The sequence below is a fragment of the Polypterus senegalus genome, chromosome 18 (genome assembly GCF_016835505.1).
Source record: "Polypterus senegalus isolate Bchr_013 chromosome 18, ASM1683550v1, whole genome shotgun sequence".
NCBI lineage: Eukaryota > Metazoa > Chordata > Cladistia > Polypteriformes > Polypteridae > Polypterus > Polypterus senegalus.
Genome location: NC_053171.1, coordinates 70980271 through 71001809, shown reverse-complemented (window position 1 = coordinate 71001809; position 21539 = coordinate 70980271). Strand labels below are relative to the sequence as shown.

Below are 21539 nucleotides of genomic sequence, written 5' to 3'. Positions count from 1 at the left end.
TTTTACCGTTCATCTAATGAATACACTGAGAATGGCTTTACCAAAACAATCATTGATCGCGAATAAAGTATCCATTATTCATAAAGCTTCAATTAGTGATCTGTCTTTCTGCGTTAATCACATATTTTTTCATACGTCTCAAACCAAGGGGATGCGAGGCTAAAATGAACCATAAAGCGCGCGTACATACTCAGTGCATCCCCTCTCGGGAATCGAACCTCGGACGCCGGCACTAGAGGTGAAGCCTTTACTATTGCGCCACGGCGTGTGGTTTGTCTATTTGAGCGTAGCAGTGTAATTTGGTTTTTGTTCAGCACTGTTGGAACTGTTGCTTTTTGTCTGCGCACTGCGTCAGTTCACGTGAGCCGCTGAATATGGTTTTATATGTCACTCGCTCGCTTCTAATTGTTTTGCTGCCTTCTTAATTATATAATGTATGTTTTCTTCAGTGGTTTTTGGAGCTCTTCCTGGTTTTCTACGTACTGCGTGATTACGTGGGAGGCGTGATGATGTCACACGAAACTCCGCCCCACGGCTTTCGAGCTCAACTCCATTACAGTATATGTAGAAAAATAGCTTCCAGTTATGACCAGTATGCGTAGAATTTCGAAATGAAACCTGCCCAACTTTTGTAAGTAAGCTGTTAGGAATGAGCCTGCCAAATTTCAGCCTTCTACCTACAGTTGGAGAATTAGTGATGAGTGAGTGAGTGAGGGCTTTGCCTTTTATGAGTATAGATCAGTAAAATTTCTGAGGTCACCTAGAAATGTTCATGTTATTCAAAGAGACTGATACCTCTTATTATAAAGAAAAACATTAAATTTGTTTAAAAATACAGCCAAGACATTACTGATTTTGCTAGTAGCTATCACTGCTTCAAATGAATCAATGCTAATTTATTAATCACATAGAACTGCAAAGCCCCTTTTTCAGCTGCAGTTTCTACAGTGTCCTATTGGTAAATTTTCTTAGGTTAAGTTGGGGAGCATGCGCTGGTAGAGCGCGTTGCAGCACCCACCACACAACGAAACTCCAGGATCCTGATTGGCAACCCCCCAAGCAGACACATGGTCCAGTCCCACCCCCCAGAAAAGAACATCTCACTGCTGCAGCCAGGTGTTACGTGGGACCCAGCTGCTCGGGTCCTCAACAATGAAGATTCTGTGAGCTGGATCACCATCGGGGAATCGTGCCACACGGCTGTAGTGCCATAACTGACACACCCTAACAATGCAGGTGATTTGCCTCATTTGGGACTCCGTGAAAAACCGCTCATTCGACACAAAGTCAAACCAGAGGCACCCAAGAATTCTTCAAAGAGACACACAGTAGCAAAGTAACCCATTCTTCATCTCAGGTCACTGGATAGCGTCCATGTCTCTCAGCCATACAGCAAAACAGGAAGCAACAGGGGCCTCATGTATAATGCCGTGCGTAGAATTCGCACTATAACATGACGTAAGCACAAAAGCCAAAATGTGCTTACGCACAGAAAATTCCAGATGCAGGAATCTGTGCGTACTCCAACTTCCGCGTTCTTCCACTCCATAAATCCCGATCAGCGTGAAAACTAACGCACGTCCATGCGCCTTCTGTCCCGCCCCGTCTCCTCCCAGAATTATGCCTCACTGAATATGCAAATCAATATAAATAGACTTTAAGCTCAGAGTTCTGTGAAAAGGCAATGGCAAAAGCAAGAGGGAAAATATAAGAATTTCAGCGAATACCAAGTGGAGGCAAAGAAAAACGTACTATTTGTTGGTTTATACAGTGGTATAATCAACAAACAGAAGTTGATCGAATGACATAGTGTGTTGGAGAAATAAGCTCAAGTTCACAAAGTCACTCAGTGCCCGACATAAAAAAAAGAAGTTGTCACATATCAAAGTCGACGTGAAAAGGCTAGACGTAGCCCACCGTCTGAGTGTCATATGGAAGCTTATTAGGGTACAGTGAGAAAAAAGGGCACAGAGTAGGTAAAAAGCACGAAATGTTAACTTTAATCTCGAAATATCCACTTTAATCACGTAGTTTGTCATTAAAGTACTGTAGAACATAAACTTCATCGTAAAATCATTTAATTTACCAATTTCTCAAATCCCATCGTAACTAAAGTAGCACGTTAAATGCTTTCTTTTGTATTTGATTTTCAATGTGCTGTATGTGTGTAAATCACTACGTGCTTCCGTTCTTTCTCTTTCTCCAACAGGACACAGAATCCACTACATTCGTGATATTACAGCTCTCTGAATAATTAAAATACTGAGATGTATACGTGATATCATTTTCATGATGATTGGAATGAAAGCATGTTATTAAGAACACGATGGCGCAATGATTGTTCATGTCTCATACAAGATGCTGCTGCGCCATGCGCGACCTTTGATAAAATAATTTATTGTAGCAGTACTGTCTCTTTCAAACTTACTAACCTTCAATTCTTGTCCTTACTTTTCTTTCCCCAAATACCCAATCGCCACACAATCAGCTCTGTAATAGACGTTAAGTCATCTGTAAGCTTACAACGATGATTATTCAAAACTTTTAAGGAACATTGAAATATCTTTATAGTACGTGTTTAATTATTCTATCCATCTATCCTTCCAGTGTCGCGCCAGTCTCAGCAAATATACAGTGCGAGGCAGGAGCAATACGTGAACATGCAAGCGATGCGGCACCGTGTCCTCACATGTTTAATTATTAACAATACAGATTATTTAAATGAAGTTAAAGTTTCATCTGTATAATATAATCAACATATTTTGCTGCATTTCATCTTACAAATGATACTGTCATCATACGTAAATATGCGCTTTATAAAGTGGCGCAGGTTGTGTAATATTATAACTGTAGTGCAAGTTTACAGTGGGGTAATTGTACTTATAAGTACAATCAGTTCTACAAGGAGCAATTGACTGAGTGCGTTTATAGTTCTTGGAATGAAACTGTTTCTGAACCGCGAGGTCCATACAGGAAAGGCTTTGAAACGTTTTGCCGTGGCTGAGGCAGCGTGGGCTTGATGCTGTATACTGATGATTCTCTTTCCGATCAGCTGCTGCTGTGATTCCCCACTCAGTTACAGTCATATAAATACTCCGAGTGGTGCAGTGAGAGTAATATGGAAAAAGATGATCCACTGTGGCAACCCTTAAAGGGAGCAGGTGAAAGAAGAAAAAGAAGAAGAAGGTGCAGTGAGAGTAACAACGCTAAAGCAGTTATGGCATTTGGAATACTATGGCTATTCCCTGGACCATTATATTATTACAAGTTAATTACAATCAGATGCATTACACTAATAAACAATATGCATTTAGTTTCAGTGTATTTATAAAGCCGCGTCAGGAAAATAAAGAGTAACCACACAGGAACAACAATGGCACTGCTTTGACGCTGGATGCCGCCAGTCTGCAAAACCGAGCGGAGATCTTGTGTATGACAAGGTATAAGGTACCGTGGAAAAGTATGTGGCTTTACGCCAAGTGTAGGTTTTATATATCGCGATTTGAACGTGGAAAACTTCTTACGCAACATTTCTCTGCGTACACACCGTTAATACATGAGCCCTAAGGTCTCTAAAGACTTGGACCTTCGTCCTTTTGCAAGGATATCAGGAGTGCCACACACCTCTTTCCAGCAACTTCATGCTCTCCCAATCTGTCTACTTATTTCATAGGAGAGAGCAGTGTTATCACCCTGTAGTTACCGCAATCCAAGTGATCACCCTTCCCTTTCCAGATAAGGAGAACAAGTCCTATTTTACAGTCAGTTGGGATGACGCCCATCTCCCAAATGGAAGCAAAAATTGCCTGCAATGACAGGACAACAGCTTTACCACCAGCCTGAAGAAGTTCACCCTGGATATCACAGATCTCTGCACCATTCCCTTCCCTTTCTAACAGCTAAGTTTCTTAGTTATTTCTTAACCAGTCAAATGTTAATCCTAAGTGGTTATTAGAGAAACCTTTACAATTGAATTAGCACTATTGAAACTTGTTGTTCTGTTCACTTATGTTGCAAGGCACTGGGATTCCTAAAGTCCAGTTCAGGGTTCAGAAACAGCCAAAATGAAACAGCTTTTTCAAGAAACATGTCAGTCTATTGTTTTCTTTATTTTCAGAAAGAAGATTAATTCATGTGACTGCCAAGAAACTGAAGATTTCATACAGAGGTGTCTATTATTATCTTAAGAGAAGACGGCAAACTGGATCTGAGCAAGACAGAAAAAGAAGGGAAGATGGACAACTTCATTAAAGGAGAAGGACATCAGAGTCTGTTGTGTGAGAAACAAATGTCTTACAGGTCCTCCTTTAGTAACATTAAACAAAAGACAAAACTTAAAAATTTAAACAAGAGATTATATTTCTATTACAAGGCTAGAAGTAAAAATAGTTTATTTGAATTAGAATGTGTGAAATTGAAAATTTGAAAACATTATATTACAATTTATATTTAGCCAGGGTTGCTAGATTCTTACTGACTCCAACTCCGGTAACTCAATAATTGCATCCGACTCCAATTCTACATTCCTGCAGTTAACATCTGGTATACTCCAACAAATTTATTATTAACTTAATTATTTGCAAAATGTTACCAATTTTAACAAATTAGCAAACAAACAAAAGATGAAACTGTTTTGAATTGCAATGTCATTCAGACCCGTCCACACATAATTGAAAGTTGCAGCAAATCACACCTAAAAGTGAGTCACATACAGTCATTATAGAGCTGTGTCCCCCAACAAACAACTAGGAAGCTGCCCTGTGAAACACAAAATGGAAATGACAACTGTTTTTGTTTTACTATTAGGATTCCTATTAATGGAAGAAAAGACAAGCCCAAAAGTAGACTGTGGAGATGGACTATAGCAGGAAGTAAGCACAACATTCCATCTAGGACCTTCCAAGCCTTGTGGCATTGAGCAATAAACCCTTTAAAATGCATTTATATACTTTAATTAGTTCTTGTTTAACATGCTGACGAAGAATAAGAACATACTACATGTTAGTTGGATGTGCAAGTAAGAATTTCACTATACAATGCACACATCACAGCACGACAGCTAAAAAGCCCTAACACAAAGCAAAACAAGTGCAGTGCCAACACATTCTCCAGTTCATTGAAGTGATGTATTTTATTTTATGACGGGGACTAAAAATTTCACACACTCATCATCACAGTCGTTTTCACAAACTCTGAAGTTATTATTGCAGGAATTTATTTACTGGTAAATTATTTCTGTACAAAGCCAGGTCTAGAACCTAAAGAAGAACTGAGACGACTGGTCAGGTCAATTCTCAGTAACTTCCCCAACTGCTCAATGTGTGAACAAAAACAGAAATATGGAAAATGGCCAGGTTGAGAACATTCATGCAATTAAAGCAACCATTAGAGGCTCAAATAAGTTATTTGATTGTTTTATAAAAAATATTTTGAGGTTGGCTAGGTTGAAAGTTGTCTAAAACAATCAAATGGATTTTAAAGTGAATAAACGTTTGTCCAACTAAGCGAAGGTGGAATTTGTTGAGACTGACTGGCACAAGATGCAAGCTATTACAAGAGTCAGGGGAGTGGCACACTTACATGGTGGGGTAACTGATGCTGGAACAAGTTACTTGAAATGTTAAAATGAAATAGCACAAACCTCTGGATCAGTTACTTCTTATGTGGATCTCTATTTTTATTTCCCATTTTAAAACACAAATTACTTAAAAAATAAAAAAACACAGTACTCGAGTAAATGTGGATAAGGTAATGTTAGTCAAGACTTTGGTGGGAAAGACACCATCAGCCAGGCAGAATTGTGGATGAAAACACAAATCAGGATGTATGGACACTCACTGCAGTAGAAGAAAAGGAGTAACTTCATAGATGGGTGGATGGATGGATCTTTATTTGTCCCAAGGAGAAACTAAGCTTTTTTTAGAAGAAAATACAGTAAATAAATAACAGATAAATACATAAATGATTATAACAAATTAACAACCCCCCTCAAATAAGCACCAGAATTACTAAAAAGAAAGAAAACTAGGTGAAGATAAAATGAGCTGTCTCTGTCATTGCCAGGCATTGTAAAAGGCATCTCTTGTCAAGAACTGTCTGGTAAGAACTTCTTAGAGGGGATACAATGGTTGGGTTTGGGAGGGGAAACTCCCTATTTCACGTAAATTGATTTTTGGTAGAAGAAGTAGTGTAAAGGAAAGGAGCAGTTGTCCACAACTCTTGATCAATAAGAAAACAGTCATTTTAGCAGACAATTCATCCTACACCTTGGCTTTAACAAGTAAAACATCAAAAGACATCTACAAGCTCAAATGTTCTTTTTCAGTAGTAAATCTGATGTAGTGTGGATTGCATTTAAACAATTCTCTTGCAGTGTAGAAGGTACAGTAAGTGCTAGGAGCTGCAAAGCAACTCTGTTTAATTCTGTTTACCTTATAGGGAAGCATTTCTACCCTGATGTTTAGTGAACGTCTCCAGGATGTGAAGCAATGTTTTGATATCAGTTGCTGTGTAAAACACCTTGTCAACACACATTTTCAGGCTTTGTATATACTACAGAGATAGTGTCAATGCTATATGTGCCTCATGCAAGAGGTAGCAGATATGAGAATGAGAGACTTATGGGTAGTTTTAACAGGCTGTAAACAACATCATGAAATAATTCTTTAATTTTATGTAGCTGTCTGTTGCTCAAATCTTATTTTTTTTTTCTTTATTCTCATCCTTTCTTTCAAGCTTGTTTAAGTACATTAAGCAATAACACATGAAATAATTTGAAGAATCACATGACCTTTGATAACTTCTGTTCTGCTGAGTTTAGTTCTTGAATGCTGGGTAAAAGGAAGTGACAAAGTTGGAGGTGCAGGTGCAGCTTTCTTGACAGGTTGTCCTGATCCATATAAAAGTGATGTGCTTTTGTTTGCATGTTTGACTACAGATCGGTGTATGCAGGAAGTATGAATTGGCAATAAATACTGCATACCTGTTTATAATGTGCAAACACCACATTTGGGAACCTGTAGTTTAAAAAACACGAGGGCTATGTGAACACTATTAATGTCCCAGTCACCAACCCTCTGTACCAATGTGATGACAGTTTGACATTGTTAAATGGTGTCAGCATTTCCAATAACGACAGACGAAACACAAAAAAAACTTTAAAGCAAAGAATAGCACTGAAGAATAACATTATATTAAATTAAAATATATTTACAGACTCCACGCCAAGGCACAATGAACTGTTCTAGTGACTCCAGTATAAAAGAGTGTGTGTGTATGTATGAGTATATATACTGTATATGTCCACACATAGAAGTAACATCTATATACAGTATATAATTCACTAAGGCAAGACACCCATTGAAAGCACGCCGGAAGGGGCGTGGATTCACTAAGCCACCAACAAGTAAGACACCTATGGCGCACGCAGGGAGGAGCCACGTCCACCAACTCCATGACCATTGGATATGACGACAACTCGCAGAGCCACGCCCAACAACTCGGCCGTGACGACACAGAAAGAACCGCGTCATTTATATTCGTCTGTCGTAGAGGCCTCATGTACCTCCGAGCCACCTTGACTGTTCATAGAGGCATGTTTCTCGCGGAGGTGAGTCGCCATATGCAGCGTGTAAAACAGTTTGCGAGGGGTATCCAATGGGATCCTTAAAACATTCCTTTACAACTGAGGTTAAAACACAGTCTTTAAAAACGGAGTTTTCGGTTATGACGCACGACCACTTGCACCATAGCAAACTGTTTTACATGCTACATACAGCAATTCGCATCCGCAACAAACATGCGTCTTCTTCACTCACGGACAATTATATGTTGCTGTCTCCAGAGTTCCATCTTTTCATTCACTTTCTGTTATATCCTCAAACCCTCCCTTTTTAGACAACTGTGTCTTTCCAGAAGTGTTCAACCATCAATAAATAATTATGCTGCGTTTGTTATGCCGCGGGTTCACTATTGCGTTGTATTTTGCTCTCTCCAGAGTTCCATCTTTTCATTAAACACTGTTGTATTCTCACACCAACCCGTTTTAGACAACCGTGTCTTTCCAGAAGTGTTTAGCATTCAATAAATAATTATGCATGAGATTGAGCGTGTGTCTAGCCGGTGCAGAAAGGCGTGGGTAAGCTGTTGAACCCCATTCGGGCTACAAACCGTGGAATTCCCACTAAGTGCGACTCATACACTCCCACTGGTTGCGTCCCAACCCTTTGTACACACCCCCCTCCCACCTCGCTACTACTGTGGTCGGGTGTCTTGGTGGATAATATATAGAAAAGCAACCAAAACCGCACAGAGCATTGAAAAGTCTACGTCAGTCACAGGTACTTCTGGGGCGGTCTGCCAGTTTTCAGTCACAGACGATTGTGTGTTGGTTCATTCCGTGCATTGTTACAATGTTGCTTTTCTTGCTGATTTATTACATTACCGATTTTTCAAATGTTAATTTTCTCCCTGTGCTTAAAAATCATTAAAAAAACAGCCTGATTATGCGGCGTATGGTACGCTGCGGGTTGGCTAGTATACTATATATAGCTACTTTTGCTCTGGCTGTTGTACCCATATAAGACAGGTTGAAATCTAAGTTTTCACTGCACCATCTACTGCAGTGTTCCTCAACCACTGGGTGGGTTGTGGGCTGCCGCCAGTGGGTTGCCAATTGCTATGGTTTATATTGGTAGTGGGTTGCAGAGTGTTATGGCCAACGATGGCCATCAATATCTCTTCCACTGTAACAATTGTACTTGATTCACCAAAAAGAAAAGCTCTAATGATTAAGCTCGATTAAACAAGGGGGACTCCTAAACCCTCCCCCCTCATCCGACTTAATTTGCCAGACTGACCCTCCCCCTACTTGGTGGGGCATGAATACACTTACATGGGAAAAGGTGTTTTAAAAAATTGAAAAGTTTGAGGGTTCTATTGGAATGTATTTTGTATGCATGTAGTAATAAAATACATTGCAAATTTTATTCCAACAAATGGGGCATCACAAACACTAGCACTGCTTTTACAAATACCATTCCAAATGGCATTTAACGGAGACCTGCAGTGGGCTGGTGCCCTGCCCGGGGTTTGTTTTCTGCCTTGCGCCCTGTGTTGGCTGGGATTGGCTCCAGCAGACCCCCGTGACTCTGTAGTTAGGATATAGTGGGCGAGGAAAAGTATTGTCCAACTCGGGGACTATCCCCGGTCATCTTTGACTACATATATATATATATATATATATATATATATATATATATATATATATATGTATATATATATAAATAAAGAACATTTGAAACAGGGAGAAGAAGCACATTGAAGCTCTCTGATTTTAATCTGCAAATGGAGGCATTATGCCAAAGCAGTTCATACAGACAGATTTGTGGAGGAATAAGGTAAAACACTTAACGTATGTGTTTGACTGATTAACCACAGTGGTGCATTACATACAGTTGTAAGACTTGCACTGACAATCTTTATCACGAGTGTCTACACATTTAGAGGTGGTCAGCCACTCCGGAGGACTACAGAGTTTCAGGTACCACACCAAAAGCCTCTCCAAGTCTGGTCACCGCATGCTGCCATGGTCAAGCCCTCTCAGATTTGGTGCCACAGACTTGTCACAATCACAGCCATCCAAGAAGTGAGTTGATAGTTCAGAGAAACTGGGGAAGGTACTAACATAAATATGTAAGTCAATAAAAGATTATATTAAAAAATGTACCTCAGCACCTGTATGCTCATTTCACAAATTCACAGCAGTAAGGGCCAGGGCTGTGGAGTCTGAGTCGAAAGCAATTATTGGGTTACTGGAGTCAGTAAAAATATACTGACACCGACTAAATGTAAATTGTAATACAACGTGTTAAAATTTCCAAATTCACATTTTTTCTTCTACGCTTTTGACAAAAAATATAGCTTCTTTTTTAATTTTGTAAGTTTAGTTTTACATTTAATGCTACTCAGTGTACAGTATTTAAGCCACAATAACATTGCTACAGCCTTTAAAACTGAACTTAAACTGTTTAAAGCATCAAAGAGTAGCTTGATGGTTCACAATGGCTGCGATGAAGCGCCTTGCACCTTGTAAGTCGTGTGCTTTCAGTCAACACTGTACATATACAAGTCTAACTACAAACAGAAGAGTGGAAGTTGGTGGTACTAGAAATTTAGGAGTTAGAGTGAAAGGCAAAGGTTTTGTGTAATGATTCCACAGCCCTGGAGATATCAGCCACCTCGGTAGGTGGGTAGGGAGCGGGGTCATCTGACTCTATATCAACAAGGTCAAGGGTTGGAGAAGAATTAATATGCTGTGCAACCGCAATGCGGCAGACCTTCATTGATTATAACAGCAGCTTGCCACCTGACACATATGATGATATTTGTAGCTTTCTGTGTGCGGTGAGTGAATCACACCTGTGTTTTTACTTCAGTACAATTATTGACGACAAGGGAATGCAATGAGTTTTTACCCTAAGAAGTGCCGATGGGAAGTTGATATCAACTGACGAAATTAAGTACAAAAACGCAGCATTACCTTTCTTAAAAGGCAATTAAAACAGAGTCTGTACATCATATTAATCAATTTTAGGTTTAATATGTTTGTCATGTCATCGCACATTACAACAACAGCTCAATTAAATGAATAATTGTGCATATGACTTGTTATTAAGCTGGTATGGCTACAGATCCGTACTTTATCAAGGACATTGTCATTCCTTGCTTTCTCTAGAATGTTACATTTGCATGGGTGAGAGTTGCCATAAACCTATGCATGTTCTCCAGACAGATTTTCTTTAATAAATCCCAATGTTTGTGAGGAATGTTGCATCTTCAGATTTTGGGCCTCTTTTTGTGTGTATGCAAGTGTTATAAATCTGACCACTGGACTCAATGGTGGAAGGAGGAAACTTGGATGGATAAGTTTTGCTAGCATTTCCTTTATGTATAAAGCACATCACCACACAATGCCACTTTGAGAGCCAAATACGTATAAATGCAAAGTAATTTGCAGACATTTTTGATTCATATTGATTTGAGTACTAAAAGCACTGCAAAACATTTTAGGCAAGCCTTGTACTGTATATTTGTATCCACAAAGCATACCTTTGCCCTAGTTTGTGTTCACTCAAATTGAAATCATGTTTAAGGAAATAGTACACAGTAATTAAGAGAACAACTCTGCCTCCTGAGAAAAAGTAACAGCCTTGAGCTAAGACTAATGTATTACTCACCTAAAATTTTTGCAACATTGCAGGGTACCTCAGGCACACTACCCTCGACAGGATCAAATGTAGGATTGTCTATTCCAATTTTAGGGTTCTGGGCCAGTTTTTTAAGCCTCATTGAGGAATTGACATCAAGCTCTTGCTTGCGGCTCTCTTCCTCCCGACGACGACGAATGTCCTCCTGCTGCTGGCGGATGCGCTCCAGCTGTGTACTCCGGCGTACCGGTAAGCTCCTTGAGCCAAGCTCCTCTGGACAATCAACAGCCATTTCCCGGTGCCGTTGGGGCTCGGAGACAAGGTCCAAATTTTTAAGTTCTCCGTCCGAGTCCTCAGTCACGTGGCCGTTCATATGCGAAGTGGTCATGGCCAGATGACTTCTCACTTAACTCTGAGCACAGTTGCAAGGCCCATTTTTAAAGACAAGACCAACATCGACTAAGCCAGCTTTACATTGTCCATCAAATGGAATACCAGCCCTTTTTCAGGAACCTGAAACAAAAAGAAGAAATGTAACTTAGCACGCATAACAAATATGTCAACCTCTACACAAAAAACACACCCAGATACTTAAACTCACTTAATTCAATTCAGAGTTGCAGGGAACAAAAGCTTACCCTGACAAAATGTAGGATGAGTATCAGGCATACACACATACTTACACAGGGCTAAATTAGAATGACCAGTTAACCTAACATGTACCTTTATTTGCAAGGAAAACACATACAAACACAAGGGAACGTTCAAAGACATGGAAATCAATCAGGGTCAGAAGTGAAAAGCAGGACTCTGGATGTATGAAGAAGCAGAACTAACCGCAGCTCTATGGTGCCACTCATGATGACGACATGCATATGAAAATTATGATTCAAACTCGAGATAATTTAGCGTTCACAAATACACCATGCTGTCACATTTGTAATTCACAGACAGATGACACAATGCAGTGCATAATTTGTGTCACTGAATGACACTACAAGTAAACCTGCAGGTCACCAGATTGTTGCCATGGAACTGGTGACCAAACAAAGCAGCTTCATCTTTTGTTGAATTTGTGATGTGGGCCATCTGCATACTCGCTAGCGACCTTCTGCTCCCCAAAGGACTAGCCATGGATTTAATGTCACACCAGTTTATGGTGTATATAAATACTTTGAACCAAAATGGATGAAAGCACTGACAGACAGAGAGATATGTTCTTTTATAATTACACATTTATTTAGAGGTACTAAGCTGAAGCTTTATTTCTGGGAGAGGACAATGAAATAGATGGCATTGTCTAGACCAAAGGATCAGGAGTGCAATTCTGTATATGAGAAACTGCTGTACTTTAGAAACATACCCCAATTATATACATTATATATGAGGAGTGTTTTTGAAGGGGAATCTCAAGGGTCCAAGTCACAGGGGTATAGCTTGAGGTCAGCATCATTGATTGTTTTCCAGGTTATGAACATGAGGGCTGCTGAATACAGTTTCAAATGGGATTCAGTCTTTTAGGGTAGGTGTTGACTGAACGTGTAGGGCAATAACACAGCTCACCTTCAGGCAAGTCAAAGGTTAGAAGCCCTGGCGTGGGCCAGATGGGCACAGTAGAACAACACAGCAGCTGAGTGTACTCAAAGTGTTGTCAAGGACCTACAACTAAAGGTCAAGTCACATTACGCACCTTTTCAACCATTACCTTCATTTATATAACTTTAGTGAGTCGGTCAGTCACATCATGCAAGATGCCAAGCAATGGACTCCAAGTAGCCTGGCAACTAGCTCAGAGAAGATCCAACCTGTTTGACTTTGTCTTTAGTCCTAAGGTCAGGCTCTGTGCATATGAGAGACAACAACCAATAAATACTCATTCTGAAGCACAAGAATATAATGCAGCAATGAGAAATAAGAAATATGGGGAATTTGGACCTCATAAAAAGAAAAGAAGCCTATCTGACTGATGTCTTGCATTTTAAATACCAGGACAAAATAGAAAAAAGAAGAAAAAGAGCACAGACTGCGGCTGAACTTGCTGTACTTGTTGACCTTTTTTACAGCACTGGCTGTCTAAAAAACGGGTAAGCACAACTGTGTGGGAAAGCTGGCGAGTGATCGCTAAATGTGACACGGCCACTGATATTCTGTTGTTAAAACCGCCAAGATTCAGCAATGAGATCAGCAACTGTTGTCTGCAAATCTGACATATCCCATGACTAAAAGTCGTCTAGTATGACATCTGCTTCAATAAGAGATCCCCATTCTTACAGACAGGGAAATGACCAAAGTGAGGCTTGACAGTGACTGGTTTATTCCCATTAAAAACAGTACATTCTCTAATCCCAGTCACGGTCATGGGAAGTTGGTGCAATGACCAGCAACACTGGGCACAGGAGTGACAGGCCTAAGAATAGTGTACCCTGATGTTAATGCAAAGTGATGGATGAGAAGTGTCATATGGATGGATGGATGGATGGATGGATAAATAAAACTTTAAGCGCTTACTAACTTTACCCTTGGCACAAATAAAATTAACTCTAGGGCAGTAAGCAGTACTGATGCAGTTTTTAATGTACATGTCTTCTAAGTCTGGTTCAAGGTCCATATAAAAGTATATATGATGAGGAACAACTCCATTTGTCTGATGGGGTTTTGAAGAGAAACGTCAATGTTTTTAAAGTAATGCTCTCAGGCCTATATCACAGGGAATGACAGTGCAGATTGAAATGATGTGCAAGGGAAGGATGAAGTTAAAAGCACACTGGAACTGAAAGCTGTCAAACATGATTTGTTTTTTATAGGCACAAGGCGAGATACTCAACATAATTCACAAGCAGTGGAACACTTTTTTTTTTTATGATCAAGAGACTCCTGCCTGGACTGTCGGCTTCTTGTAGCAGATTACTCCACTTTAGGCACACACCTGAAAGATGCACTTTTTGAAATGTCTCATGTTCAGCCTGTTTATTTTTCAGTCTGAAGCTAGCGTTCATTTATACTTCTCTTAAGGTTTTGTGTATCTATTCCCTATCCCTGGATAGATGCAAAATTCACACTGCCTAAAACCACCAGTAGATGCACAGACGAGGCTGAACAACATTCACTGCATGACTAAACAATTAACTAAGTTAACATTACAGTTTAACTGGAAAAGCAAATTGTTCCATGACAAAACTGCCACATTGTTTTAACATGTTGTATAACCACAGACCACAATGCTTATCTAAACTCATATTTGCTGTTGTCATGTCATGTACAGATGCAATAGGTAAAATGACAAAGATATCATAGCAGACAGAGGCGCATGTCAAACATATTTCTTCTAACACAAAGCTCATTACAGTTCGTGAGGCCACTGTGCTTCTGGGAACACTCCAGTTTTGATGTCACTACACTGGTTACCTGTGTCATTCAGGATTGACTTTAAAATTCTGCTTATGGTTTATAAAGCCTTAAATTATCTCGCCCCATCTTATATATCGGAATGTCTGACACCTTATATTCCAAATCGTAACCTTAGATCCTCAAATGAGTGTCTGCTTAGAATTCCAAGAACAAAACTTAGAAGAAGTGGTGAGGCGACCATCATCATCAAGTCCTTCCATGAGAACCCTAAATCCAAAGAGGACTGTTTCATTTATGTTAGGTAGAATGCCCAGAGGGGACTGGGCGGTCTCATGGTCTGGAATCCCTACAGATTTTATTTTTTTCTCCAGGCGTCTGGAGTTTTTTTTTGTTTTTTCTGTCCCCCCTGGCCATTGGACCTTACTCTTATTCGATGTTAATTAAAGTTGATTTATTTTGTTTTTCTTATTGTGTCTTTTATTTTTCTATTCTTTATTATGTAAAGCACTTTGAGCTACTGTTTGTATGAAAATGTGCTATATAAATAAATGTTGTTGTTGTTGTAAAAGCTTTAGAAATGGTTTTATCCCATTGTTCTGATCTGTGCCTTACCAAAATGTGATCTACACAGAGGTCTGTGGACTTGTTTTGTTTTCCCATTATGGGCTATTAAGTGTGGACTGATGACCAAAAATTACAAATTTACCTTTTAAAATTAAACCTCCAACACAATAAAATGTGCAGAAAGAGAAGTTGTTCAAAACAAATCCACTCTATGTAACATTAACAATCACAGTTTGATGAACTCCAGGACATGATCCTTCAAATTACAAAAACAGCTAAGAAAGCAAAAATGTGATAACTGGTCAAGAATAAATAAGCAAAAACAAGATTTGTAAATATGGCCTACAAAAAATTATTGTTGTACATTTGTAGCTACACAAAGAAGGTCAAAAGAAAGTTACAATGTGTGCCCCTTAATGTTTCATCGTTTCCTTCTTGACTTGCTTTTGCCTTCACCATTTTGTATTAGAAGCATTTAGCTCCAAAATACTGTAAATGTTTCCCAATTCTGACAAAAAAATGTAATAATAATTAAAAGTTCCACCTCTCCACATTAAGCAACAACTTTACAGGAAATGTACATCATAAATGGTAGTAAAACAATCTGAGGAACAAGCTGAACAAAATAGAGAGCACCCCCTTCCCATCCCAGTTCCTTTATTCCACACACTCTGTTCCTTACATCTAACAAAAAAGTCTGAGAAGTGAGACAAATGACCAAAGGCACAAGCACACAAAAAAACAGTCAAGACACATCAAAGCCGCACAGACACACGAGGCAATTCATTTGAAATGAAACGTAATTACACTCTCAACTCTGAATGCCTCCAACAGCTCTAGGATCTAGTGACAGCCTGGCAGCCTTCAAGGAGACTCTGTGCCTCCTGTTACTCAGGGCTGCAGTTGTGTGTCTAGCAGACCCTTGGCTGTGGCTTCTCTAGTTTCTGCCCTCTGTAATATGAGCCTCCACCATTCCCTGTTGGCATTCTACTCCTAATTTCATAAAGTTGATGTGCTTTAGCTCAGAAACAAAGCGAAGAACACAAGTCAGTTACTCATGCTTCCCCTGAAAGCGCCAGATAATCCAGCATGCGTAATCAATATGGAGAACTCCCAATGCCCACCAAAAAGGTTGGCAACCAACAAGACTCAAGAACACCTCAATGCTCTCCATTTTTCTACTGTTCAGGTTGTACAAAGCAATTCCTAGGCTACTAAAAGCTGATAAAAACAGCAGCGTGAGGCAGAACTCGAGCACAAAAAAACTGCATGACACACTGTAACCTGAGTAATAAAATGTTAAACTTAATAAACAAAAGGAGTCCATTCAGAAGGTTTAGTTTCCACTTTGGATTAGCTGTCGGGTCGTCTTAATTCACTCAACTTCTCAATTCACTTAACTTGCCAGTGCTCCAGTCATCATTATTAGTTTAACAGTAATCTTCAGGGTTTACCCAGTTGTGCCCAAGTTTATTTCTATATATCTATAATACTAATATTAGTATATATATATATATATATATATATATATATATATATATATATATATATATATATATATATATATATATATACACACTGTATATATGCATATACATATATACACACACACACACACACAACATGTATGTTCATTCCACACTAAGTATACTTTTCATTTATTCATTGTATTTTTGTCAACTATACTGAGGAGATGTGCAAGTTCGAATGTAACTGTGTGGGGTACACATGACAACTAACTTGATTGACTTGACTGTTGTCACACTTTCTACAAGCAAAAGTCGCATGCCATCTGCAGACTGCTTGTCACACTATTATATTCCACCTCCTGCCCCTTCACTTCTAAATACTTCTGTATTTACCTTAAAGTCTTAAATCAGCTTTCCATTTCAGTCTTTTCCACTTCACTTTTTGCCAAACAGGATCACTGGCATGCAATCATTCCAATGATCAGCCTGCATGCACTTTGAACTTCTCACTCATCACTATCACAAGAAAACAACAGACTCCAAGGGCATCATTGGTACAGCAACAGCTTCATTTAAAAAAATCTGTCACTAACCTCATCTGCTATCCTGACCATCTTTTGTGTTTCCTCAATCATCGCCATCACTGCAGACACAAAACATTTCTGCACACCTAACCTTCACCACCTCCTGTAGCCCCTTTTCTAATGTCTTCTCCAAGTCTACAAAAGCTTTATGCAGCTCCTATCCTTTGACACTTTTAATGTAGGTTGCATCTCTTCTTCCCTCCCCAATCACAATGCCAAACTGCACTTCACTAACTGTCATGTAAACCCTTCATTATGTGTCCTGGTACTCTTTCAACCAGCAAAAGCTTCCTTCCTCGATATGACCTACAGCTTACTAGATCACCTTATCCTTCATGTACTGAAATAAGCACACTTCTTTTTCACAAACTCTAATTGCTGGTGTGTCCACATGAGGGCGCCATGAACACTAAATAATCGACTACTTTTTGTCAGATGTTAACTAAATTTAAATAAAGTTGAATGAAATGCTTAGGTTGAGCTTTAGCATTCTGTACTTTAGGATGTACAGTATTTGTTGAAACAAAGCTTTGAATTAAAGTTTCTTAGCTTATGACATAACATGAAGCATACAAAGCAATGCATGGCACACTAATACAGATGTATGGCTTTGTTTTTTACAGAAAGGACAAGGGTACAAACATGCTAAACATGCAGCATGGCAGAGACATGCGTACAGGGATGAAAATTATAAATTTTACTTCCTAAACAGGCATCAAGACAGTACAAAAAATCATCATCCCACTAAGGCTACGTAAAGCAAGTCACCATAAATTACGTGTAGTGATAAAGGCTTTGGATTTCAAAGGCTCAGGTTGTTGGATCACATCCCGCTATTGACACTGTGTGACCATGAGCAAGTTACTTGACCTGCCTGCGCTCCAACTGGAAAACCAAAAGAAATGGAACCAACTGTAACACACAGTCATATGAAAAAGTTTAGGAACCCCTCTTAATTCTTTGGATTTTTGTTTATCATTGGCTGAGCTCTAGAGTAGCAACTTCCTTTTAATATATGACATGCCTTATGGAAACAGTAGGATTTCAGCAGTGACATTAAGTTTATTGGATTAACAGAAAATATGCAATATGCATCATAACAAAATTAGACAGGTTCATAAATCTGGGCACCCCAACAAAGATATTACATCAATACTTAGTTGAGACTCCTTTTGCAAATATAACAGCCTCTAGACGCCTCCTATAGCCTTTGATGAGTGTCTGGATTCTGGATGGAGGTATTTCTGACCATTCTTCCATACAAAATCTCTCCAGTTCAGCTAAACTTGATGGCTGCCGAGTATGGACAGCCTGCTTCAAATCATCCCATAGATTTTCAATGATAATCAAGTCAGGGGACTGTGACGGCCATTTCAGAACATTGTACTTCTCCCTCTGCATGAATGCCTTTGTAGATTTCGAACTGTGTTTTGGGTCATTGTCTTGTTTGAATATCCAACCCCTGCATAACTTCAACTTTGTGACTGATGCTTGAACATTATTCTGAAGAATTTGTTGATAATGGGTTGAATTCTTCTGACCCTCGACTTTAACAAGGGCTCCAGTCCATGAACTAGACATACAGACCCACAGCATAATGGAACCTCCACCAAATTTGACAGTAGGTAGCAGGTGTTTTTCTTGGAATGCGGCGTACTTCTTCCACCATGCCAAGCGCTTTTTGTTATGACCAAATAACTCAATTTTTGCCTCATCAGTCCAAAGCACTTTGTTCCAAAATGAATCTGACTTGTCTAAATGAACATTTGCATACAACAAGCAACTCCGTTTGTGGAGTGAGTGCAGAAAGGGCTTCTTTCTCATCACCCTGCCATACAGATGTTCTTTGTGCAAACTGCACTGAATTGAAGAATGATGAACAGATACACCATCTGCAGTAAGATGTTCTGGCAGGTCTTTGGAGGTGATCTGTGGATTGTCTGTAACCATTCTCACAATCCTGTGCATATGCTGCTCCTGTATTTTTCTTGGCCTGCCAGACCTGCTGAGTTTAACAGCAACTGTGCCTGTGGCCTTCCATTTCCTGATTACATTCCTTACAGTTGAAACTGACAGTTTAAACCTCTGAGATAGCTTTTTGTAGCCTTCCCCTAAACCATGATACTGAAAAATCTTTGTTTTCAGATCTTTTGAGAGTTCCTTTGAGGATCCCATGCTGTCACTCTTCAGAGGAGAGTCAAAGGGAAGCACAACTTGCAATTGATCACTTTACCTTTTACCACTCATGATTGGACACACCTGTCTATGAAGTTCAAGGCTTAACAAGCTAATCCAACCAATTTGGTGTTGCAAGTAATCAGTATTGAGCAGTTACATGCATTCAAATCAGCAAAATTATAAGGCGACCCAAATGTTTGCAGAGTCAGTTTTTCATATTTGATTTAATTTCATACAACTAAATACTGCTTCACTAAAAATCTTTGTTCGGAAGACACTCCAGTACTCAGATGTTCCTAGGAAATGAGACATACCACTGTTATTTATTTTTTTTTTGTTGAAAGTAGAGTAAATTATTATGCAGGCTGAGAGGGGTTCTCAAACTTTTTCATATGACTGTAAATGTTGCAAGTCACCTTGGATAAAGGCATCAGCCAAATAAGTAAATGTAAACACTTAAACCGAAGCACTAAACATGTTGAGATGTCCACAGAGCCACACAGTCTGTTTTGTCAGAGTTTGTAATGCACCTTGTAGAAGGAGGACTTTTCCTCTTCCCCAGTCCTGGGTCAATATTGGGTGTTATTTTTTTTATAAGGAGTCTTTATGACTCTCTTTCTTACTTATTAATAGAAATGCATTCACAGCATTTTCTCCATAATCTCATCTTCTGCCTAAACTGTAAGCACAGCTGGGGGAGAGCAGAGCAAGTAATGTTACATGACTGCCTACACAAAACAAATAAGTCTAATGTCCTGCTTACAGAAAAGGAACCATAGGATCAGCACAAGGCGGTTCAGTGCTTGTCAGCTTCATTAAAACTGTATGCGAAGGTGACCAGGGCCTCATGCCTCCCTAATCCCAGCAGCCTACACAACAAAAACAGTATCAGCCATATTACTTTTAATTAAATCAGGGGTGGGATGCTTCACACTGCCGAAGTGGGGGAGGGTCACAGTTCAACAAATCATTAACTTCAGCAGAAAGCCAAATATGCTGCTTATAGAGAGGGAACAACACCCCATTCACTGAAGAATTCCAAAGCAATTCCAATGATGACCATCCTAATGTTGAGCATTGCAGACAGATATGCTTCCAACCTCAGTGTAAGAATAGTGTGACCCATCCATGTTGGGACAAAAAAGTGGCAACAACTGCCTTGCAATCAGGACCAGAATCAGAAACCCACTTATTTGAAAAGTCTGCTTGCACACAAGAAATCTGAGTTCATTTTTTTTGTTTTTTTCATAGATACACAACATACACACAAGGATAACACTTTAGTATAGGTACTTCAAAAATGCATCTTTTACTCATTTATTATTATGTAACTAGACAGTAAGAAATGCTTCTTCTGGTCTTCATAGCACTTACTAAGCATTAGTAAATACTGTTAGTCACCTTGGATAAAGGTGTCAGCCAAAATAAATAAATGTAATGTAATTGTAATCATGTCAGTATGCCACACTACACAGGGATGAATAACCAATTAACTTATGTTTTATCAGTGTTATGAAGACCAGAAGCAGCTTTGGTTAAGATCTTGTTACAGGGGAGTAAATGAGTTACAGATACCTAAACTAAAGTGCTACCCACACAATGAATAAGTACAGATCTGAGATAATTACAAGACTAAGATTGCAAACGCATGCATACAACATGAAAGGCAGTGCAAGAAATACTGAAATAAATGCAGAATTAACCATTAACTATATGTAAGACTGTTCATGAGCTTTATGGCCAATGGAAAGAAACTGTTGTCATGTCTGTTTGTTTTAGTGTAGTGAAGTCTAATACCAGGCAGGTGGCAGAAGTTCAAAGAGGTGGTGGCCTGGACTTGAGGGGCCAGTTATGATTTTCACTGCCCATTTCATGACTCTGGAATAGTGCAGGGCCTGTAGGGTGGAAGACTGATTACAGTGATCTTTTTTTGCAGACCTAGCTATTCATTTTACCCTGTTCTTGTCACATTTAGTTGCTGATCCAAACCACACAGTAATGGAGGAGCTGAGAACAGACTCAGTGATGGCTGTGTAGAATTGAATAGACAGCTTTTTTGGTACACAGAACTCTCTCAGATGTTGAGAGCAGCAAAATGCAACTGAAAGCTTAAATGAAGGATTGCCAGTCTTTCCACTGAAGTCACTGACGGAAAACTTGACATATTTTGGAGTATGTATCACTGTGGC

The 21539-nt window shown here is 39.3% G+C and overlaps 1 protein-coding gene across 1 annotated transcript in view; it reads right to left on the bottom strand.

The window, feature by feature from the left end:
- Positions 1-21539, bottom strand: part of LOC120518440 (MAGUK p55 subfamily member 5-like) — a 165155-nt gene that overhangs the window by 68750 nt on the left and 74866 nt on the right. Inside the window, exon 2 of the mRNA XM_039741225.1 lies at positions 11238-11720. Coding sequence (XP_039597159.1) covers positions 11238-11595 — 358 coding nt within the window. The 5' untranslated portion in view covers positions 11596-11720. The remainder of the gene's footprint in view (positions 1-11237; positions 11721-21539) is intronic.